Source organism: Macaca thibetana, chromosome 5 (assembly GCF_024542745.1).
Source record: "Macaca thibetana thibetana isolate TM-01 chromosome 5, ASM2454274v1, whole genome shotgun sequence".
In the NCBI taxonomy this organism is placed as follows: Eukaryota; Metazoa; Chordata; class Mammalia; order Primates; family Cercopithecidae; genus Macaca; species Macaca thibetana.
The window spans coordinates 17,134,071-17,159,329 of NC_065582.1; the positions used below are offsets into that span (position 1 = coordinate 17,134,071).

General features: G+C 38.2%; 1 protein-coding gene and 1 long non-coding RNA gene across 3 annotated transcripts in view; one reads left to right on the top strand and one right to left on the bottom strand.

Moving 5' to 3' along the window:
* The window catches only part of GALNTL6 (polypeptide N-acetylgalactosaminyltransferase like 6), a 1,210,113-nt gene that overhangs the window by 148,754 nt on the left and 1,036,100 nt on the right, over positions 1–25,259 (bottom strand). For both annotated transcript variants that reach the window (XM_050792469.1, XM_050792470.1), the window contains one exon: positions 1,069–1,186. In XM_050792469.1, coding sequence (XP_050648426.1) covers positions 1,069–1,186 — 118 coding nt within the window. The remainder of the gene's footprint in view (positions 1–1,068; positions 1,187–25,259) is intronic.
* Positions 1,180–23,915, top strand: LOC126955658 (uncharacterized). Its single transcript, XR_007726023.1, has 4 exons — positions 1,180–1,317; positions 21,121–21,227; positions 22,093–22,255; positions 23,846–23,915. It is a non-coding gene; the product is annotated as an uncharacterized LOC126955658 (long non-coding RNA).

Genomic DNA, 25,259 nt, shown 5'->3' on the forward strand with positions numbered 1-25,259 from the left:
AAAAGGAATGAAATACTATCATTTCCAGGAACATAGATGGAACTGAAGTTCATTATTTTAAGTGAAATAAGTCAGGCATAGAAAAACATCCCATGTCCTAGTTCATATGGGGAGCTAAACAAGTTGATCTCATGGAGGTAGAAAGTAGACTGGTGGTTATCAGAGGCTGGAAATAGAAGGGAGTGGGGGTGGGGAGGGGGTAAAAAGCGAATTTGGTTAATGAGTACAGAAATACAGTTAAATAGAAGATATACGTTCTAGTATTGGCACTACTGTAGTGATATAGTTTGGTTGGTTGTCCCCTCCAAATCTTATGTCAAAATGTGGTCCCCAGTGTTGGAGGTGAGGCCTAGTGGGAGGTGTTTGGATCATGGGGAATGGATTCCTCATGAATTAGGTTTAGCGCCATCCCCTTGCTGGTGAGTGAGTTCTCGTGAGATCTGGTTGTTTAAAAGTGTGTAGCAGCTCACCCCTGTATCTCTTGCTTTTGCTTTCACCATGTGACATGCTGGCTCCCTGTTGCCTTCCACAATGACTAAAAGCTTCCTGAGGCCCTTACCAGAAGCAGATGCCAGCACCACCTTCTTGTGCAGCCTGCAGAACTGTGAGCCAATTAAACCTCTGTTCTTTGTAAATTACTCAGTCTCAGAGATTTCTTTATAGCAATGCAAAAATGGCCTTACACACGTAGGGAGATTATAGTTAACAATAATTTATTTTATATTTCAAGATAGCTAGAGGAGAAGAATTGTAATATCTCCAACACAAAGAAAAGATGAATGTTTGAGGTGATGGATATCCCAGTTACCCTGATTTGATCATTATGCACTGCATACATATATCAAAATTTCACATGTACCCTACAGATATGTATAATGATTATATATCAAGAAAAATAAAAACAAAAACCAAAAAAGAAAGAAACTACAAGAGCTCACTTGGGAAGGTGACATGTCTATTATCATTATTAAGTCATCCCAGAACATAGGTCACAAAGCAACATGCTGATATTCTATCAGAATTGTCAAAATTCTGTAGACATAGTGTGAAGAGGGTCTTGGGGCTTACCTTAAAAGAGATTTCATACTGTTCTCCGCCCCAGATTTCTAAACCTGGATCATAGCCACCCAATTCCCAAAACCATTTCCGATCCACAGCAAAGAGACCTCCAGCCATAACAGGAGACCTGTGAAATGAACAAAATAATCTTTAAAGGACTATGAACATTACAGACAACGGCATTTTGCTTGGGAAAAAAGTAAAATTCAAGATATGTTTTAGTGGTCAGCTGTGTGGAATTTTCAGCACTGGTTCTCTGTAAGTGGATATAGGGTTCTCTTGGGTCTGTTACCAAAGTGGACACGGGTGGGGATGGAGAAAAATTCTTGTGAGCATTAAATATTTGCAGTTCAAGTTTTAATGCAACAATTGCCCTGCAGAGCCACATTTGCTCCACTTGTTTGTCATTAATGAGAAATATTACTACATGAGTAATAATGACCCATAAAGTGAGAAATATCACTCAATTTTATGGTTTTTCCCCAAACTAAAGGGATCTTATTCTATCAGACAGATAAAAGTATTGAAAATGCTTTTGTAGACAATATCTTTGAGTAATCTCTCAGTACTCATTCACCAAGCATCTACTATGAACAGGTCATGTCCAATTTACAAATTACAAATCGGCTAGTTAGAATAAAATAAGCAACCAGAATTAGTTGTTTAATGTGCTAAAGTTGAAATTTAAACGAAATCTTTTCATTTTATACTATTCTTTTTAGGCCTTCTCTGCCTTTCTAAGAACTATTAATTTTGATTAAATAATAATTTTCAAGTATTCCACTCATGCTAGGATGCATTCATGTAATAAGATAATTATAACTACTTGGTGGGCCCTGCCCTAAATGTTTTTGCAGTTCAAAAGTGTTCTTGTTTATTTATTTTTTGACTGCTCACTATGCGCTGGGCTAAAGGATAAGATCTATATCTAATTACCTTGATCAATCCTCACAACGACCCTGTGAACAACAAACATCCCTATGCACGGTTCGAGGAATCACGCAGAAGAGGTGGAATGTTGCCCAAGACTGAGGCTAGTGTGTGGTGAGGCTGAGCTAGGGCTCTTTACCACAACACTGTTTCTGTTTCAAAGTTTGGAGGCGAAGAGAGATAACTACATACAAATGGATATGAAACAGAGAACACCCTTATGCAGATCAAGCAAATCGATAAAAACACATAATTGATGTGACAGTTTTGAAAATTTTTTTGAAATAAAGGATATTTATAAATAACAGTACAACATTTTAAATGTTGATATACACAAAAAGATATGCATAACCATAGTAGACACCAATTTATTGATCAACTGAGAACTTAGTCTTGGTAATGCTTTATGAGCCACTTGGAAAACATAAACCTGAATCTGTCTTCAGTGTATTATATAATTCAAAGACTTTGCATGCTAAGATGGTACCTGATTTAATTACTTCAGTCTAGGAATTTTTTGAAGATGTAGGCTTTATGCAGATGAAGAGATTGCAAGACTGGAAGAGGGATTTAGGTTTTTCCCCAGGAAAGTGGGCAGAATTCAGAAAATAATATAAAGAAACTCTCTCATGTAATTTTTTATTTTGTTTGTAATAAAAATCCAAGAATCATATGTGCCTTACTTTATCCCTCTCTCTAGCAGCCTGATCTTTTCCCATTTTTCACCCACTGAATTTCAGAGAGGAATTACAACTGAAGCTGCAACAAACTAGGATTGTAACATTTATCGGGTGCAGTTCCCCAAAGAACACTTTACCAATTGTAAGCATTGCTTCTGCAAGTGTTAGTTATAAGTAGTCAGAAACTCTCAGTCTTATTTAAGCTGAACTGCAAATAGAAAAGTCCCAAGTCATACAAATATATTCTTATTTGATTGTGTAAAACATGAGACAAAGTGCACCAGAACTTACACTGTGCACAATGAATCCCAAAACTAGAACTACCAGAGGTATGGTGTTAAAGATAGTGGGCAAGAAAAATTCTAGGTTGGGTTTTTATTGCAAATTGTCAGAAACACAATAATCTTGTTTTCTTAATGAATTTATAAAAAACTCATGCAGTGTATCTCAGGTTATTTTAGACATATAATAACATAAATTCAGATGGATCTCCTGTACCTTTATTGATGTTCCTACAAAGACCTAAATAAATTAGTATCTCCTGTCTTGATTGGTGTGAATGACAGGTAAGAAATAAACTTTTTATTTACTGTATTTATGTCTTTACTCATATTTGTCCATGAGTTTTAAAAACAGCTTAATTGTTGTGTAATTGACGTACAATTGGTTGCACATATTTTAAGTGTACAATTTGATAGATTTTGACTTGTGTGTATCTCCATGCAGCCGTCACTGAAAATGGACCTATCTGTTATTTGTCAAAGTTTCCTTATGTCTCTTTGTAATCTCTTCTCATTTCCTTCCACAGGCAATGACTGATCTGCTTTCTGTCACTGTAGATTAGTTTGCATTTTCTACAATTTTTTATATATAGAATTATACAGTATACATGTTTTGGGGGGTCTGGCTTCTTTCATTCAGTATAACTATTTTGAGACGCATCCATGCTGTAGCATGTATCAATTGTTCATTATTTTTAAATTGCAGAGTAGTATTCTATTTGCATGAATTTACCGCAATTGATTATCCATTCACCTGTTAATGGATGTTTGGGTTGTTCCCATTTTGGGATATTACAAGCTGCCATAAACTTTGTGTACTAATCTTTGTGTGGATATGTGCTTTCATTTCTCCTGGGAAAATTCCTAGAAGTGGAATAACTAGATCATGTAGTAGGTATGTCTAATCTTTCAAGAAACTGCCAAACTGTTTTCCAGAGTAGCTGTACCACTTTCTATTCCTGGAAGCAGTGTTGAGTTCCATTTGCTTCAAGTCCTCACCAAGACTTGTTATGGTCAGTCTTGAAGTTTAGTCATGATAATAGGTATATAGTGGTATCTTCTTTTGGTTTTATTTTGCATTTCCATAATTATTAATAATGTTAACGTGTTTGTATCATTTCTGTTTTTCCTAGTAAGTCTGGCTAGAGGCTTATCAATTTTGTTAATCTGTTGAAAGAACTAACTTTTGGTTTCATTGATTTTTCTCTATCGTTTTTCTGTTTTATATTTCATTGATTTCTCTTTAGTCTTTATTATTTTAATCCTTCCGCTTACTTTGGATTTAATGTGCTCTTCTTTCCTGGTTATTTAAGGTGGAAACTGAGATAACTGATTTGTGACTTTTTAAAAATATAGGTGTTTAGTGCTATAAATCTCTTCCTAACTATTGCTTTAGTAGACTACTACAAATATAAGAATACATCATGCTATTTTTTTCACTCAGTTCAAAATATTTTCTAATTTCTCTTTTATTTTTTGACATATAGGTTATATAGAAGTATATAATTAGTTTCTGAATATTTGGGGAATTTTTTGGAGATCCTTTGGTTATTAATTCCCAATTTAATTCCATTGTGGTCAGAGAATATACTTGGTACAACTTGAATTCTTTTAAATTTATTGTGACATTTTAATGACCTAGAATATGGTCTATCTTGGTAAATGTTCCATGTGTATTTGAAAAGGATGTGTATTCTATTCCTGTTGGGTACAGTGTTCTACAAATATTTATTAGGTCAAGTTGGTTGACAGTGTTGTTCGAATCTCCTATATTCTTATTGACTTTACATCACCTTGATGTATCAATTACGGAAAGAGGGGTATTGAAATCTATGACTATATTCTGGATTTGTTTATTTCTTCCTGCTATTCTGTCAGTTTTATGCATCATGTTTCTGTAGCTCTCTTAATAGGTGCATACATGTTCAGGCTTTTTTTTGTTGTTGTTGTTCTTGATGAATTAACTTTATTATCGCTATGAAATGACTTTTATTATCCCTAATAATATTCTTCACTCTCTCATCTATTTTGTCTTGATATTATTGTAGTCACTCCAGCTTTATTTGGATTTGTGTTATCTAAATACTAGTATTTATAACTTTTTCTATCTTTTTACTTTTAAACTCTTTGTGTCTTTACGCTTAAAATAGTTTTCTTATGGGTAACATATACTTGCATCTTGCATTTCAACTGTGTTATTTAGATCACTTACTTTCAATATGATTATTCGTGTGTTTAGGTTGAAATCTATAATCTTCTTCTTTCTCTTCTATTTGTCTCACCTGTTGTTTTCTTTCCCCTTTTTTTTGTCTTCCTTTTGATTAACTGGATATTTTTCATAATTTCATTTATTATCCTTTTTGACATAACAGTACTCCTTGTTTCTTCATTTTAAGTGGTTTCTTTGTTATCGTAATGGTTTATGGCATATATCTTTCTTTGATCACAGTTTATGTTCCAGTGATATTATGTCACCACACATATATTATAAAAAGCTACTGAGAGTATGGCTGCATTTCTCTTCCCCCGGTCTATGTCTTTGTTATCACACATTTTACTTTTACACATGTTTTAAATCCCCATGTTGTATTATTATTATTTTTGTTTAATTGGCCAATTACCTTTTAAAAAGATTTAAATAATATTTTATTATGAACACCATTTTGTATAGATGAAATTATATTATGAACACCTTTTCTGTATTCTGTTGGAAATAAGTGGCTCTAAGGAAAATTTAAATTGTGACGTATTATGCACAACTGAGTTTGTGGATTAAAATTCATACTCCACCACCAAAATAGGAGTTAACTATTATGCAGTGTTGTACTGAAGTTAACAAGGATGACTGCTTCCCTCATATATTAAAGATAAAAGATTTTAATGTGTCACACTGTTTTTTCATTAGAGGAAATGAAAAAGAGTAGTTTATTAGTTTGAGCATGTTCTTCCAGTCTTTTGCTTTAAACATAATATTAATGACTTGAAACTTTAGCTATGGGCTCCATTTCCTACAATCTCTCACTTGTTTATTTTCACATTGTTTGTTTTCTTGCAAAATATTCTTGCTATTTTTGTTTCCCTGAAAGTGTTAACACATTGCAAGTGTGTTCTAATGTGGCTCTGTGTCCATGTAACTTTTAACATATTAATGTACTTTATGAATATTGCTCACAATATCACAAATCAGGCTTTGAGTTTTGCTACTAATACAAACCTGTTATCCATGAGATGCCTTTTAAAATTAATATGATCATGAAGCAACATGTTCTTACTGAAGATTTTTTATTCTACAGGCCATAGAAATACATGACTTTTCTGAATATTTAGTAGAAATCAATTTTCTATTTTATGTTAAGTCTGTTAAATAAGGTAATAAATATGCTTTCCTTTTTACTTATGGTAGACTAATTTACTTTTCTATAACAATTTTTATATTCTAAACTTAGCTAAATTTTAAATTAATGAGGCTATACGGTAAAGTGTACTAAAACCATTCTTTATTCGGTATCAGCAAGAAACTCTTTATGTTTTCATCTGTGAATGCATTTTTCAAAGTGTGTAGTTGGTCATCTTCTCTAAACCAAGATACAGTACTTAATGCTTGTAGCCTTGAGTGACTCCTACAGTATTCTAAGGAGTTGCTGATCTTCCTAATATTCTCTGTTTCACATATTGACTCTCTATGCCGTAAATGAAAAAAATGGTGCAGTTTAATTAAAAAAAATTATCTGGGCTGGGCGCGGTGGCTCAAGCCTGTGGTCCCAGCACTTTGGGAGGCCGAGACGGGTGGATCACGAGGTCAGGAGATCGAGACCATCCTGGCTAACACGGTGAAACCCCTTCTCTACTAAAAAATACAAAAAACTAGCCGGGCGAGGTGGCGGGCGCCTGTAGTCCCAGCTACTGGGGAGGCTGAGGCAGGAGAATGGCGTGAACCCGGGAGGCGGAGCTTGCAGCGAGCTGAGATCCCGCCACTGCAGTCCAATGCGAGCGACAGAGCGAGACTCCGTCTCAAAAAAAAAAAAAAAAAAAAAAAAAAATTCTCTGGCTTATTTTTGCCTACTTTCTCACATTTTCAGACAACATTATTTCAAGTTTTAATGCATCTTGTATAATCTTTGGGGATCAGGATAATAAAAAATGACGTTATATTGAACGATAAACATATATAAATAAATTTATTTAAAAAATTACTTACTATTAAAACTTAGGTTCAGTAAACTAAAGGAGACTGCCAATTTGACCTCTTAGAAAATAAAATGGCTCACAATTTCCATTCATTTCAGTGGCTACAGTGAGCATTCCGGACATGTGGCTTGCAATGTGAATTTGATCAGCAATGAAAGGGCACAGTTTCCCTCAGGACTCAGTCAAGCCAAGTCTATAAGCATAAAGATGAACCACATAATTTTCAATTATATAACCAGAAATCTTTAGTTGGCCCATGACTCAGAACACTTGCAGCTAAAATATAATTATTTTCAACTAGAATTCAATTGTGGAGTAAAATGATATTTCAGGTTAAAACACTGTTTTTAAACACTTTGTCCTTTGAAGTATGAAAGCATTGCTTAAATGAGAATTTTGAAAAGAGTGAAAATAACTACAGATACATTCATTTGTATAATTTATCTTTAAAAATTATCATTTTTGTATAATTTGTTTACTTTTTATGGTATCATGAGGTTCTATGGGGATGAGAGAGGACTATTGTTCTGGTATGCAAGGAGATGATCACTCTAGGGGCAAAGATAGAGGCTGTTCCTGGGCTGGAAGAAATGTGTCCTCTTTGGAAGGCCAAGATGCAGAAGTGGAGGAAAAAATGGATTCCAATCATAGAAGGCTGTGCTTTCTCCTGACTCATCCATCTTGGAACGACAGATGTATAATGGGAGAAATGGCTCCGATAGCGTGGGAACTGAACAAATTGTGTAAGTGAAGAGGTTTCCCACCAAGTGCCCAGGCCTGTGCCCGGAGACAGCAGTGCTGAGTAAACCAAGGGTTACTCTCCGTTCCATGGACTCTGAGGAAGTATTGAATAAATGAATGATCTATGTCTTAGCAGCATTTCACTTTCTACTTCTTCTACTAGACCGCACCAAACTGCTGGAATTTTTATTTTTTTAAACAGTAATAAGTGGCAACAACAGCGAAAATAGCAACAAACAGAGATTTTCTGCTTTTTCCTTCTGAGAAACAATAGTTAACTTGGATTGTATTCCAGGAATGAGGGGTTCTTTTACTTACCAGTAGAGGACAGACTCCCAAAGTAACAGCATTAATAAGATGGGGATCTCAGATTTGTTAAATCTGAACTAAATGGAATGCAACTCTATGTTAGATGGTAAGAATAATGGTCCCAGTGAATCGTGGCTCCGGTGTCCATGCCCTTGTGTGGTACACTCCTACACTGACTGGCTTGGCCAGGTGACTTGGTGTAGCCAACATCAACAAATGTGGTGAAAGCACAGGTCTTATGCACTGAGGCTTGCACCCGTTCTTACTGCTTCAGGAAGCCTGTTGGAGACACGTGGCCCAGATGACAATCAGCACCAACTACCAGGTATGCAAGTGAGATGGTCTTAGATCACCCAGCTCCAGCTGAACCACCAGATGCCCAGCACCCCATGAAAGACACCAGGTACAGGGCGACCAACTGTCCTTGTTTGCTTGAGACTGATGAGTCTCCCCAGATGCTGAACTTTTAGTGCTAAAACTGGGAAAGTCCCAGGCGAACAAGATAAATTGTTCACCCTATTTAAGAGACCAACAGAACAACCATTTAGTCAAGCTTTGTCTGAATTTCTGACCCTAAGAACGGTGAACCAACAAAATGGTTGCTGTTTGAAGCCACTGAGTTCTGGGACGGTTTGTGGTATACCCATAGATGGCAGATAACAGACCTCATTTTGAGATTCAAGCTCTTAAAGGAAGATGTATTGGCATTTCCATTATGTTACTGACAGATGAAAATAGCTCTTGATAGACGACAGGCTTTTGGGTAGTTTCTTTATTTCTAAAGTCTCTCTGAAATAGGCTCAGTTGTTTTGGGGTCATTTTGAAAAGTTCTCTGCACTCATATGCTAGGGTATATTGCAAAGCATAACTGGATTTACGGGATTTCAGAGCTTCTGAAAATGAAAGTGGAAGCTGCTCCTTAAACATAAAAAAAGCTCTCTGTTTTCCTAGATTTACAAATGCAAATGCAAATGTTTAGAAAAGAGTTAGTAGAAAAGGAATAAGGCCAACTAGTTATCCAAAAGCAGGTGGCAGAATTATGACTCCTCAGCTTTTTGGATAAGATGAGGAAGAAAACAAAATTATAAATCATGGTACAAATTTTGTGCTATTTTGTACCATGATTTATAATTCTGTTTTTATCACACACATAATGACATATCATACTGTTATGGTTTAAAAGGTTTTATAAGATTGAATACGCTTTTTGCTGCTTACTTCATATGTAGAATAGTAGACTCCTCTGTGAAAGGATATAAAGACTTGATGGAAATCTTGTGTATGTCGGTACCAATTATATAAGGCATTAAACCAAACTATAGCCATAAATATTGTGTGAGGGCCTCTGTTTGATGTTTCAATTAAGCTGTTGGTTCTGAAGTGGCTCAGAATATTGCTGCCTCCATATCTTCAGTGGTTGGCACTGATCTCTATATGAGATGAAACTGAAAACCGTGGATGCCTCTAAAGGACTATATCAACAATGTTAGTGGGTTCAGGAGGTAAATAGATAAGATGCTGTAAAGATTTTTTCAGCCTTAGTCTTCTGTTATGTGACCAAGATGCTTTGTCCCTCAGTTACTTTTATGTGGTCAAAAATGTTTGTGTGTGTGTGTGTGTGTGTGTGTGTGTGTTTATGTATGAGCAAAGGGAGGATCTAACAACAATGGAGGGTTCCAAAATTCCTTCCTCGTTCCTACAGTAAGTAATAGATGGCTTCGCCTGGTGGATAGAGCTGATCTTTCCTGCTGTTTAGTGGGTGGATGATAAACAATCTGCTGGGGTCACCCACACTCCACTCCTAAAAATGGCAGAACACATCTTGTCTCCTTTGAAGAAATCTCCTCAAAGGTGTCTGGGGACATACAAAGTGGAAATATGATGGCTTATTTTCTTAAGTCATTTCCTGTCCATTTCTCTCTGAGGAATGAGAAGGATTGGCACCTCGGCTTAAAGTATAGATTTGGGTTTCTTTTTATGTTCCAAAATTATGCCCCTAGTCTAATTATCCAGTAATTCTTATTGGATTCATTCATTTCTAATTTCTAAGCGACCTTAGATTCACATTACATAATAGGATAATGACCTTGGTAATGTTTCAATTATTAATCATTTTCTTATGCAATCTCAGTGCAAACTCATCCTGCCTGAGAGGAGAAGTGAGGTCACATTAACACTAATAGCCAGATGACAAGGGTCTTTGGGTCCATCTGTGTAATAGCAGTGCTTCAGTGTTTTGCCCATTGGATTCTCCTGGTTTTCTGAGAGTCCCCAGGGATGTGACCATATCCTCAGAAACAAGTCTGCTCGTGCTTTTCTCCTCTGGCCCATGAAGTCACCTTGCTATGGTGCCTGTTGCCAGCCCCCTCCAGCTGGTAGCTGCTCTGCCAGCCGTGGTCAGACTCCGCTGCTCGTCTCCTGGAGTGGCCTTTCTGGGGAAGGTCACCCTGGGACCTAGGCCTGGAACTGTGTGTCCTGTCCTAGGCTTGAGTGCTAAAGCCACACTGCGAATACCCCGAGCTTCACAAAGTCTTCTGTCAAAACAATTCCTTCTCTTTTGGAATTCACCTTGCTCTCCACAGGGGCCACCACGCAGTCTCTCAGGCCAGACGGGAGCGGATGCCATCACGTCACCTTGAGGTTCCCCTTATTGCCTTTGCTCCTCTCCCAGCTTCCCAAATGGTTCTGTAATTCTTTAGCTTAAAAAAACTGCCAACTGCACAACTAGCGACACATGTAAACAGATGCCCCAGGGTGTCACCAGCTCACCAGCACTGTCAGTCTCTGAATCCCACTTTGGGCTTAGCAAAGGTACCTAGCTTCTCTTACATAAAACATAGATTAGATCTCATAACATTATCAGGATGGGACTCTGAAACCCTCCTGTTTCCCACCTCGTTTGTCCTCCAACATGACCTTTGCCCTTTTCTAAATCCATAATTTGGTACGGAGGGGTCCCTGAGACACTGACACAATGTTGATGAGTGCACACTACTGGGCTTTAGCTTCCGCATCCCGTCTTAATTCTAGTCTATCTGTTTCCATATTCCCTTACACTCTCCAACTAACACTGGAAGGATCCTTTCCCATTGCTCTCCCCTCTTTAGTCCAGGCTCTTATCTCTCCCATGAACACCAACATCAAAATGTGATGTGAAATGGCAGAGCAAATCACTGACTTCATGTGTATTGGAGAATGTTAAAAACTGAAAGTACCCAGCGTAGAGTGGAGAGCCTTTCTTCTAGGATACAAATATAACTTTTCATTCATGGAATAAATGCTTGTTATTAAAATCCAAGCATGCTTGAAACTGCAGGAAAGCTTGTTTTATGCTTCATTTATTTAATACACATTTGACAGTTTCTTCTTATGAAAACATTACTCCTTCATCTTAGTAAGGAAGGCAAAATATGCTTTTTCTCTACAGCACTGATTGCAACTCAAAGGCAATTTTGGTCTCATTTCCTGACACTTTATATCAAGCAAAAATTTACTGCATGTGGCATGGATTTTTTAATACCTCTGATCAGCCCATTATCTTTTAATAAATTTATAATGTACATTTACACCCTGCTTAATGACCTTAATTTCTTAAAAAACAACAACAACAACAAAAAAATCAGGACCTGAGGAAAAGAGTTCTTAAGCAAAAAGTCTATAACTATAACTTATCAAAAGTCTAGAAAAAAGCATCACCTTATTAGCCCCTCTAGGTCAAGCCTATCCACAAAGAAGTTTCATCTAACTCTGACAGGAGGGAAAAACAGCACCCTTGTAATGTTCTGTTTCTACCTGTCTCCCTCACGATCTATGGCGGCTTTGAAACATGTTCACAAAATCTTAAACCACTTCCGATTGAGAAGTGGGGTCTGTGTCCCTCCTTTTGAATCTGGGTGTGATTGTGGGTGCTCTGACCCATGGAGGATGGCAGACTTGACCCCCTGTGACTACCGAGGTGCTTTATGAAAGACCATGTAGCTCCTGTCTCGTTTGTTGGAACATTTGATCTTGTAGCTCTGAGTTATCATGAGAGAATTCAGCCTACATGGAAGCCACCAGGCTAGGAGGAAGCACTGAATGTTGAGAGTCTTTGTAACACATTAAGTAGCATGGTTTTGATTGGGAACTTCCAGTTGTTATTCTTTCCTCCATCATGGAGACTGGTGGAAGGGTCTTTCCTTGCATAAATGCAAACACAAAATTTTGTATAAAGATTCAAGGGAATTATAGATGCTCCTGGAAGGCCAATCCAACAAAGTTTATGAATCTTGGGTTAATAATTTTAGCCGGTATGTGACTGGGTACCACTGAATAATTTTAATGAGACTAATACATGCAGGTTTCTGTTTTGATTGGAGTACTCGGATGGCATAGCGAGGGTGAGTTTCAGGATGACAACACCAGAGCAGAGAGCCCCATTGGGAGGTAATGGCAGTCCAGGAGAGATGAGGCACTTTTGCTAGTGCTGTGGAAACAAATATAAATAGGATGAATATTTAAGAGGTAAAATTGGCAGGATATGGTGATTGACGGGAGAGGTGGGGTGGCATAGGCCTGTAAAGAGTTAAGAAAAGAGGACATGCAAGTGTAACAGAAATAGAAAAGATCAAGCTAAGATTACAGTTTTGGGTCAGAAAGTAAGATCTGCCTACAAAGAAGTGAAATTTCTTTTCTGGTTTGACTCTTAAGCGGACTCCAAAAGAAATCTGGGAAAATGAGTTCCAAAAATGTTTCCTGTAGTTACTCTTTGGAACAATCTCCTGAGGCTAAACAATGTGCTATTCTTTTTTGAAGGATAATTTATTTGGATGGATATTTCTGCATGTTTCTTTATTTAAAGTCTCACTACATTGTAGTGCATCTTGCATTTTTAGGAGAAGATATTTACATTAAAACTCAAGCATGCTGATTTAGAAATCACATTAAAATAGAAATGCTTAAAATAATTGAGATGAACAGAAGGTAATTAGAATAAACTTCTACTAATTTGTCCTAATTGAGGGGAAGGGCATTCAAAATTCATCAAAATCAGAAGTACAGGATGCTGTTTTCATTCACATTTTTATCCTAAAAATAATCTGAGGAAAAAAAATAGTTTCTCCCCCCATCACATAATTGCTTCCTATTTCTGTTCTGCAAATTAGCATGAAGGATACATGTAATCAAAACTCTACTTCTTATGACCACTGTGGACACAAATCAGTGTTGTTATAGCAGAAATGAATCCCCAAATATCTCTGTATCTTTTTGTTTAGAATATACTAAACTTGCTGGGCGCAGTGGCTCACGCCTGTAATCCCAGCACTTTGAGGGCCGAGGAGGGCGAATCATCTGAGGTCAGGAGTTTGAGACCAGCCTGACCAACATGGTGAAACCCCGTGTCTCCTAAAAATACAGTATTAGCCGGGTGTGATGGTGCATGCCTGTACTCCTAGCTGCTAGGGAGGCTGAGGTGGGAGAATCGCTTGAACCTGGGAGGTGGAGTTTCTGGTGAGCCAAGATCGCGCCATCGCACTCCAGCCTGGGTGAAAGAGCGAAGCTCTGTCTAAAAAAACAAAACAAAACAAAACAAACAAACAAACAAAAAGCTGTACTAAACTTTACCAGTCTCTCCTAACTGACCATTGAGAAACAATTGTACCATTTGCCTTGAAGGACAATTTTGAGTGTTATTTCTCAACTTTTACATATACAATATAACACACACACACTCACATGCACACACACACACACCCTAGAGTCAGAGACTATAGATCCTACTGTTCCCTCTGTTGGGCTAAAAAGTGTGAATGTGAAACCTGGAACATGCATGCCTAAAGTATGGAAAAAGAATGAAGGAATAGTAGATCAGTATAGCCATATCTAAAGAGCCTGTTTGCTGGGTCTACCTCCTGCTTGGGAAGACTGAGACACAGGAGGGCACGTAACCCTGTTTCTGTCGGGGCACATTCATCACTCACAATGGAGTTTCTGAAACCAGGTAAGAATGTGTTCAACTTGTGGGGAGGCCAGTTTGAATGCTCAACAACCTGGAGGAAATAAAATAAAAGCTTTATTTTCATCTTTATTATCTCCTGAGGAAGGGACAAAAAGGAGTTGTTTTAGAAGGCCTGGCCCTTGACATGGCTTGGGACCAGAGGTAATTAGGGTATAGAGCAGAAACTCTGAGAAGAGAGAGAGGCAAAGCCTTCCCCCAATACCCTCTTACTTATTTTTTTTTTTTTTTTTTTTTTGGCATTTGTAGTTGTAGCCTCCCAACTCTGTGAGCCAGCAGATGAAATACTCTGGGTCTGAACAAAACATGTTTGCAAATCATTTGTAAGATTATCCACATTTAATGTCAATATGAAACTGTACCCTCAATTGTCCTTGTCTCTTTCCAAGTTATTTTTAGTGGGTCCAGAGAATAGCATACAAGTTTACATGGAATTTACTCCGTGACACTTTCTGAGTAAGTACTTTCTTATTTTAATCCTGGTCAGTTTCTCTAATAATCCTGAGATGAATTTATCATGTGCTTGTAATGTCGTTAAAGATTTATCATCAGTAAACCAGGTGTCTCTGTCATAGGCTGGTCTGAACTGTTCAACTATCTCCAAATCAGAGCAGGATCTGCTTAGCTCTGTAGCTCACACTGCCCTGTAACCTGTTCTGTTGCAGCTGAAAGTTTTGAGGAGCAAACTTTTCATTTCATATCAAACCTATAAAACTATTCCTCATAACAGGGACCAAAGAGAGAAATGCACACAGGCCCTGGGCCAAAGCGAAAGGCTATTACCTGAAATAGTCTTGTGTTGTAAAATACAGAAGAAATGGATTCTTTGCCCTGACGTCATAAAAAAATACTTTACAATTTTAAACCCACCAGTAACAAAAATATGTACAATTACAGCAGTAAAAGAACAATATAGAAATTTGCTCAGACTGGACGTGGTGATTTAAGCCTGCAATACTGGTGGTTTGGGAGGCTGAGGGAGGAGCATTACTTGAGGCCAGGCTTTCAAAATCAGTCTGGGCAACATACTGGGACCCATCTTTAAAAGCAAATAAAAAAATAAAAAAATAAACAATAAATTTGTTCAAATGGTAGGCTCTCTTTGACTCCTAGGATCTTAATGATCCTTAAATGTTCTTGTGGTTCCCAGGAAAAATACTTAGGGGTACTCTGGAATTTCTATCTTTTACAAACACCTGATGATGATGATAATGATGATGACAGTAAAGGTCACCTGGACCCGTGGATTTCAGAGAAAATACCAGGGTGTGTGGACTGAGGGAAAAGAAGAAGGGAATTAGGAAATGAAAGAAGTGAAGAACAATCCACTCTGTGTCATGAGTGGGCTATGTCATATCTTTGTCTATTTGGATGAGTCTTTCCAGAGCCTAAGAAGGGGAGACTAACACATGTGAATGTATTGATTAGTTTATGCAGGGGTCGATTTCTCCATTTCTAGAGTAGAGGGTAGAATCCACTTCATGGGAACCAGACAGAATGAGGTGGAGGAGAGAATTGTTCCTAGAGAGAAATCAGGGTGTGGGTACCAGAAGATGGTAAAATGATGCAGGTTGGCATCTAAATGGAAATATACTATAGTCTTTTCTCTAAGAAAGACTATCTATACTATAGTCTTTTCTTAGATAACATTGGAAATAGTTTCACATTGTGTGTTGAGAGTGAGTGTTAAGGACTGAACATAGAGTAGTAGTTAGGAGCCTAGACTTGGGAACCAGACTGATGTGGGGATAGAAAAGCCCACTCCCCTTTTCTCATGGAGAAATCCCACCTCTACATGCACTTTATGCTTCAGATCTTTCTGAATCAGGTCATGCCCTTCTTGGCCCCTTTCCTTTTTCTGTCTTTTTCTCCAGCTCTCTTGTAGATCTTTCCTGATGCACACTCCTCCAATAAATCAAATATACCCAAATCTGTGTCTCAAGCTGTGCTTTCAGACAACTCCACCTATGTCAGTTTCCTTACTGTTTATTATTTATTTTAGGAATTTATATTAGGTGGATTTGATTTATATTCATCATATTAAGCCTGTCTTCTTAAATATTTTGTATGTTAAACTTACTAGTGGCCAGAAATTATTTGCAGTAGAATTCTTCTGTACCCTTGACTGAATACAATTTTCTTATCCACACTTTCTGCTTTTTAAAGACAGCTCTATGCCTTCCAGCATAGAACATTCTCAAATACACCAAATAAATCAATTATTTGGAATTAGATCTAGTATTTAATGTCTGCACAATTAGTGGAATGCCAGGATATAACTACACATTAGCAGGTTGTCATGGAGCTTGTCAGCCTGATAGACTGTGGTGTGCTGAGAGGTAATGGCCAGAACAAATTTTAGAAGGAAGGGTTGTGTTCCTCAGTTCATTTGTTCAGTGCCCTCCAGTTCCAGGATTAAAAATAGGAAGGAAAAGCAAAAAGGAAAAAGTGCTCAGTATTTTGATTTGTGCAGTACTCCATGAATGGCCTTCTATATACAATTTCATCTGATGCTTAGACCAGTGATGAAGTACACAGCATTGTTCTCATATGGGAATTGGGTCCCACAGGTGCCCAGCACAAGGTGCTTCCATTAGAAGTTTCAGAGACAGGTCTTAATGCAGATCGGCTAATTCCCAGCTTGGTGCTCCTGTTATATTCCACCAGTGAAATAGCTAGATAAATTTACATTTCTATTTGCCCTAGTAATTCTTGGAATTTATAGAGCTTGCAAAGATCCACTGGTGCATTGTTCTGAAGTACAATAGTATGCATCTTAAAAGCAGGTTTTCTCTGTTATAAAAAGGCAGACAATTAACATTTCAACTGCCTGCATTCTTTCTTCTTAGGAGATTTTTATATCATATATTCATATCCTTTTTAATCTCCCTAAATTTTATAATGTTTTCCTCTTCCTAGCTCCCAAAGATGCTGAGCAGATAAAGTGTGAAAAAGGATCTTCCATGTGCTTTGACCTAATCGGAGGCAGGGTCTCCATTTAAGCTGGTGGTATTAGCTCTAAGAACCTGTGATTATTGCATAGTGTTGTGATGGACTTTGCAGGATTTGAATCATTTGTCTATATTTATGCATCCCTTCAGGCATTGTAAATTGCAGTCACCAGGTCACCCCTGGCTTCTAAATATTCAGTTTTGGCTGTAAATAGAATAGAAAACTGCATGTAGCTCATTCTATTCACTGCTATGTTCTGGTAATACAAAAATAGAGCCCGAAGGATCCTCTTCTGGACTTTGTAATCTGATGTTTATTAGCATACCCTTGGGGTACTAAATATGCAGAGCATGTGTGGAAGAGAGGACTCTCCTCTTAGTTCTGACTGTGCATCAATTTATGTTAAGCACTGGCTGAACTTAACTGTGTGTTTCAGGTGTTCTTACTCTGCTGCCACTCCAATTGGATGGTTCAGATAACCATATTCCAAAGGTATGCTTTCCTCCCTGTGTGGTCATAATGTTCTCTGTTCCCTACAGCTGAAAAAGAGAAAGCCATTCATTTTGCTGAATGCCGTGGGTCACAGGTATACCCGCCTGTGCTACAAAGATAGGGAAGTCTGGCCATGTGATGAAGCCTGATATTGTCTGGAGAATTAAAACTTTGCTGTTGGCCTTAGTGGCGAAGAACATGAGGTGCTCAGAAAGCATTGTGTGTCTTCGTCTCCTTTGCCCTCACCACATTGTGCAGGTGATGTAGGCTGAGACTTATATGGACAAATCAGCAACACCGGGAAGATTTCACTTTATTGCTGTTTAGGAAGCCCATTTTCCCGCTCTCATTTTTCTTCCTGCCACCATGCTCCTATGCCCTGATGCAGAAACATAGAGACTTCTTCTTGCTCTGGAGACCTGCCAGCCCTCTTCAGTTTTCTGTCTTCAGATGTACCACCTCTGTCCTCTAAAACCACAAACACCTACTTAGCGTCTACTAAGCGATGTCAGGAAGTGCACCCCATAGTAGACTCGTCACTTTATAGCACCGGTGGCAGACATATTCGTTACAATATAACTATAAGTAGGGGGGATGTTACACGCTTCTTGTCCTGGGCAGTCCTGGTTTATGCTTATTGCCCAGGGTAATGATTAATAGCACCCTCTTTTATTCTTAGGAGTGTTTCCTTTTGGGCAACAAATTAATGAATGTCAAGATGAGCATACTCAGATTCTGAAAATTCCATTTCTTCCAGATAGCTTTCTCAGACCTTTAAAGACAGAATGAGGGACCCCTTCTACATATTTCCATGAAGCTTGGAGACACATCTGTCTATTTGCTCTTCCACTCTAAACTATATCCTCTCTGAGGACAAGACCTGGATTCTCAGACATCAATTTATTCTCATTTGCCATAGGACTGACACATAGAATGCACTCCATTTTAAATTCATAGCACAAGCCCATACTATAGACAGGGATGTGGGTCAGGGAAAATGGTCTAGAGAAAGATGTGCCTGTCAGGGCCCTGAAGGGTGAATGGGAATTGGTCAGGGAAAAGACAGGGCAATTCAGACAGAGCAGCAGCATCCTCACTGCAAGAGGTAGGAGAAATCACGGGACATGGCAGAATCTTAGGGTGTGAGGGCCAGGGCAAAGGTGAAGCCAGGAGGCAGTAAGTGCAGGCTGGTTGAGCAGAGGGACCATGTGTAATGCTGAGGAGTTTGGACCCTGTCAGGTAATGAAACAATAACCAAAAATGATCCACATCTAACTATATGCCAGACACTGAGCTAAGTGCTTTGCATATTTTGTCTCAATCTATTCTCACAACTCCTCTATGAGTTAGATACAGTTGTTATCCCCATTGGACAATTGAAAAAACTCAGGTTAAAGAGTTTCAGTGATCTGACTGATGTCATATGGTTGTGTGGATTTGAATCAAGGGAGTGTGACACCAAAGCCTAGCCTATGCTCCTTCTCCTTCTCTCTCTCTCTTTCTCCCCACCTCTTTCCTCTCTCTCATATACACACTCACACACACCATCCCAGAGTCAACGAGGATTTACTGAAGGGCTTAAGCTGGAAATGGCACCATCCAATTTCTATTTTAGAGAGGCTATGTAGGGAGATGTTTGGGATTCAAAGTTTGGAGCAGGATACCTGAGCAGGTATCCTAAGTGGGAAGGCTAAGAGGCTGTTACTGGCATCCAAGTGGGAAGGGTGAGAACCTGATCCAAGGTGAAGGCAGTAGGGATGGGAGGAAGGAAAGAGTCCGAGAGATTGTGAACACGTAGGATCAACAGAATTCAAAAGAGAGATTGAAAATGTGGTTTCACTTAGCAGGTTTGTGTCTTTGGAAATCAGGTGGGTGGCAATGCAATTCCCTGAAACTAAGAGTCAGGCATAGAAACAGGTAAGATTATGAGTTCAGTTTGGGGCATGTTTGATTTGAGTTGTCTGTGCAGTATCCAAATCGAGTTATTAAATAGGTAGTAGAATGTGCAGGACTGGAGACTCTGGAGAAAGACATGGGATAGTGGTACAGATGTCTGTAGACATAAAAGCCATCAGCATAAAATCAGATGAAAAGACCTAGGATAAACACAGAGTGAGAACAGAAGAGGCCCAGGGCATGAGGAAACTAGAGGCTCATGAAGCAGAGAAGAGAGAGACAGGAGGAAAGTCAGGACAAAATCATGACACGGAAGCCAAGGGAAGAGACAAAGCAAGAGGAGGTGATATAAAATGGGTTAATGTGTCTTTTAAAAATTAATTAAACAGTGGTTTATGTGTATATTTTAAAAGTTTGCAAAGCTAAATTGGTACATAAAGGTATCAGAATTATAGTTGTTGTTCAGCCCATTAATCAAAAGTCTAATATTATCTGACTACTATAATGTACCTTAATTTAAACTTACTGTTCCCATTGATTTAAAGTTTTTGCTTTTGGGAAACAGAAAGACTTGGGCCAAAATTTCCGCAAATGTCATCCAAACCAGATGGCACTTTTGACTCTACTGAGTGAGATTCTGAATATTATCAGGATTGTAGTCTTGCAGTGCTGTGCATGGGACTTTCTGAACAAACAGCGTTTATCTTGATGTCATCACCCCAGTTCATCTGGATCAAATAGTGCAGTGTTGGCATTTTTATGGAATGGGTCACTAGACCCAGATGAAGAAAAATGGAAGTTATTGTGCCCTAGTGCACCAGCCTTTTCTCTATGACAGCAGTTTTGTCCTTGTCCTTGATACAGATATTTGAAACACTCAAGTCTAATGAATTTTCTGCTCTGCCTGGAAATGTTCCCTTGGTGGCACATGGCAAACTTGAAAAAATATTGTAAAGGTTATCAAAGGTTAATAGTTTCTCAACTTCTTTTTTCTCTGGAAGATAACAAAACCGAAATCCTTTCAGGCAAGTAGATCCAATAATGCAACTATGATTATAACAGTGACACTCTGTGGCTATTGTTCCCCTGATAATTTGCCTTTATCTAAAAGTTTTACTTTATTTATGTTGATACCTGTCCCCTTCCAAAATAATTTTAAATACTTTTAATAAGAGGCATATATACAAACATAGTAAAGATAGAAACAGAACATCCAAGACCATGTCAAGGATGAAAGGAAACAAATATTCTATAAATCCAATCTAATGTATGTGATATGCCTTAACATCACATGTAACTTTGAGATTTCTAATAGATTAAACTAAGCTTTCTTTTCAGGATCTGGAAATATTGTTAACCAACATTTTCCCATTTTATCTTAAGCAGCCCTATAAATAGTTGACTGTATATTATGAGTGAAAAAAACTGAAATAGAGATATCATGGCTTCTCCAAGGGAAACAGCAAACTGTTACATAAGCAGAATGGACCCATACAAAAATTACTTATGCCACCTTCTCAACAGGGATGGAGCATTCTTGATTAATTTCACAAATTGTTCTAGTGCTTCTCAAATTATTCTATTTCTTCTTTCTTAGGGTTTTTCCAACACTGTAAGCTGTTCTTCAGCTTACTAGGTGAACTCCATTCCACTTATTTATGATTCTGGCTAGGACAGGGGAGAAAGCATTGATGAATGCTATGGGTGAGTTACTGTGTGCTTTTAGGAAGAGAGGAAGGAGCAGATGAAGGGGAAAGGGTCTGAGAAGGAAGCATGTGCTGGGATTCTTAAGTTAGGAAGCAAGAGCTTGTTGATAGGTGTATTAGTTTGTTTTCATGCTGCTAATAAAGACATACCTGAGACTGGGTAATTTATAAAGGAAAATGTTTTAATTGACTCACAGTTCCACATGGCTGGGGAGGCCTCACAGTCATGGCAGAAGGCAGAGGAAGAGCAAAGTCACGTCTTACATGGCAGCAGGCAAGAGAGAGCGTGTGCAGGGGAACTCCCATTTATAAAACCATCAGATCTCATGAGACTTATTCACTATCACGAGAACAGCATGGGAAAGGCCCACCACCATGATTCAATTACCTTCCATTGGGTCCCTCCCATGACACATGGGGAATTATGGGAGCTACAATTCAAGAGGAGACTTGGGTGGGGACACAGCCAAACCATATAATTCCACCCCTGGCTCCTCCCAAATCTCATTTCCCAATATTTCAAAACCAATCATGCCTTTTCAACAGTTCTCCCAATGTCTTAACTCATTTCAGTGTTAACTCAAAAGTACACAGTTCACAGCATTAACTCAAAAGTATACAGTTCAAAGTCTCACCCGAGACAAGGCAAATCTCTTCTGCCTATGAGCCTGTAAAATCAAAAGCAAGCTAGTTACTTCCTAAATACAATGAGGGTACAGGCATTGGGTAAATACAGCCATTCCAAATGGGGAAATTGGCCAAAACAAAGAGGCTAGAGATTCCATGCAAGTGTGAAATCCAGTGGGGCAGTCAAATCTTAAAGCTCCAAAATGATCTCCTTTGACTCCATGTCTCACCTCCAGGTCATATCGACGCAAGAGATGGGCTCCTACAGCCTTGGGCAGCTCCACCTGTGTGGATTTGCAGAGTACAGCCCCCTTCCTGGCTGCTTTCTTGGGCTGACGTTGAGTGCCTGTGGCTTTTCTCGGCGCATGGTGGAAGCTTACTTCACTTTCAAGCATTATGGTAAGAGTTTATTTTCTGTGCAATCTTAAAGTTTTACTAGTTTCCTCAGCACTTTTTGGCACAGTATCTGGTTGTTTAATAAGTACATTATGATATGCCTCCATGTCACATTTTCTTTTGAAATGAAGAAAAGGTGTTCTGAGTCATAGAGGTTATTTCTTTTAAGTAAAAGGCTGGGGATATTTAACCTCAATAAATGTACTTTTTTGTTGTTGTGAAATAAACAACAACTTTTAGTCTGTCTTAAACTTGCCAATTTTGGTCTTAATGTATTTGGAAGCAATTAGATGCTAGTTTTTGTCATTATGCTTGCACTTGATTTTCTTAAAAACAAAAAGCTGTCTAATTTTCAGCTCCTGAACAAAATTAAAATATGAATGCTATATTCCTTAGTATAACATGCTGCAGATCATAAGTATTGGAGTCAGAAGTAGTCTGTGTCCTCAAATTGGTTACAATCTCATCAGTGAACAATATATGTGCAACACAGAAGTATACACAGGACCTATACAGTGTAAAACACAATGTTTGTATCATTGAACAGTGATCCCCAACTTTTGGCACCAGGGACTGGTTTCATGGAAGATAATTTTCCCACAGACCAAAGTCAAGGGGGTTATGGGATGATTCGAGTACATTACATTTATTGTGCATTGACATTGCAACGTATAATGAAATAATTATACAACTCACTATAATGTAGAATCAGCGGGAGCCCTGAACTTGTTTTTTCTGCAATTAGAGGGTCCCATCTGGGGGTGATGGGAGACAATGACAGATCATCAGGTTTTAGATTCTCATAAGGTGCACGCAACCTAGATCCCTCAATGCGCAGTTCACAGTAGGGTTCACTCTCCTATGAGAATCTAATGCTGCTGCTGATCTGACAGGAGGTGGAACTCAGGCAGTGATGCAAGCAATGGGGAGTGCCTGTAAATACAGATGAAGTTTTGCTCGCTTGCCTGCCTGTACCTCCTGTTGTGTGGCTTGGTTGCTAACAGGCCACGGATACGTACTTGTCTGTGGGCCTAGTGTTTGGGGACCTCTGCCTCAGAGGACAGAGTTAGCTACATATTTAAATCTGTTCTATTTCAAAATAGTATGCCTTTCAAAGTGATCACAATTTTTCATTGTCTTTATTGTTATGGTTTCATCCCTTCATGATATTTTTAATGACAATAAAAATAACAGATGTTTATTAAATACCTGTGACCTCAGGTACCATTTTCATTGCCTTACATGTTTTATTTTATTTAATTTCAAAACAACCCATGAGGAAAACAAAGCCCAGAGTGAGGTTTTGTAGTGAAGAATGGGCCTGGAAACCATACACAGGCCCAGTCTGTTTCTGGAGCCTCTGTTCTTAACGGCTGTGTAACCCAAAGGTAACAAAACCCTAGCAAATTGTCAATGAAGGATCATCTAGTCAGACTGCTCCGACATTTTGTTTTAATGTGTCTTTTCTCTCAAAGTTTCAGCAGCTTTTTAAACACAAAAACACCCAGGGTTCCCTTCGTCTATATGTGTCTGATGATGTGGTCAGATAATTTGCATAATTTGAGTACTTCTGTGAATTTTCTTCTATTTCAGATTTTCAGCATAACTGCAACCTCCTACTGTGCTGTGTTCAACAGGCCTTGGAGATGATCTCTTAAGCAGGTATCTCCATGTCTCCTTATTTCTTTCCTTGCGTGTTCCTTCAAAAAAATTTTTTATAGTAAAATATAACCAAAGGTGTAAGTATTTTCTTTCCCCTGCCAAGCTGCAATGTGAAATAGCAGCAGGCCAAAAGTAGTTACATATGTGGATTTGTCTCTGCTTTCTCTGCAACTTTTATAATCAGATCAGTTCAGTAGCTCAGGATAATTCATGTGAGAATGGGAAACTAATTTGCTTATTATAAATGGACTTGACCTGGATAACAAACAAATTAAAAATAATAATAAACAAGGTATCAGTATCACTTCTTTCCAGGCCTTTGTGTTATTGGGAGAGTTGTGTTGGCCAGCCATACAGAGAAAATACTAGTCAGGCTACAGTATTGCTGGATTTATTATATTTGGAACAAGTAAACTATGAAAAATTCTATACCACCTTCACCTCAACTCAGCATAAAAACAGCTGCAAAAGTGGGGTGACAGTGAATTATGGAGATAAATATATTTTGTTAATTTTTAATACTTCCTAGTAATCATGTACGATTTACTAAAAAAGCAAACCCTGGAGTATACAGTATTACGTTCGATCTGCCTTGTCTTTTATAAGTATGATTTTATTTGTAAGCCTGTCACTTTTTGCTTTTTATTCTATCCCTGTTAATTTTTTTCTCAAACCTGTCTATCCTGTCTCTGTAGTGGGTAGTTACTAATTTTTTGCATTGTATCATTTACTTAATGAACGGCAGCATTATTTCCCTTTAAGGAATTTCCTCTCCCCTGTTTGGTGAAAGTCTGGGGTGATGATAAATCAATATATTCTTACCTTCTAACAAAAATGTGGAAAAGATTTGTATGGGCTTCTTATACTGAAGCACTTCATGTACTGCCTCGGTATAACCAAGAGCCAGGACACAACCTAATCTCCTGCAATCTTAAATCTTGAACAAGGATGAGAACACGGATGGAGCTAGACAGCCACCTTTCACGCATTTATTACAGGGGTGACACCAGGAAAAACTATAATAATTTTTCTTCAACAAGGTCTCTGGAACTTCCTGTTCCTTTGTGTGATCTTCAGTCTTTCCTTTGACCTTGGAAGCTCTGCCATATCTTGTCATTAAATTCTGCTTTTGTTGAAGTTGGTTTGAGTCCATTTCTGTTGCTTGCAATGAAGAAATTGTAGTTAGTATGATTCCTGACCCCATTTTCTTTTCCTTTATCATTGCTTTTTTATCTTGACCACTCCAGCTTGCATTTCATCCCATTTTGTTGACTCATTATCTTCTTGAATCCTTAAACTTTGTTGTTTATTTTTTTTCAAGAGACCATAATTTCTCTGATTTCAT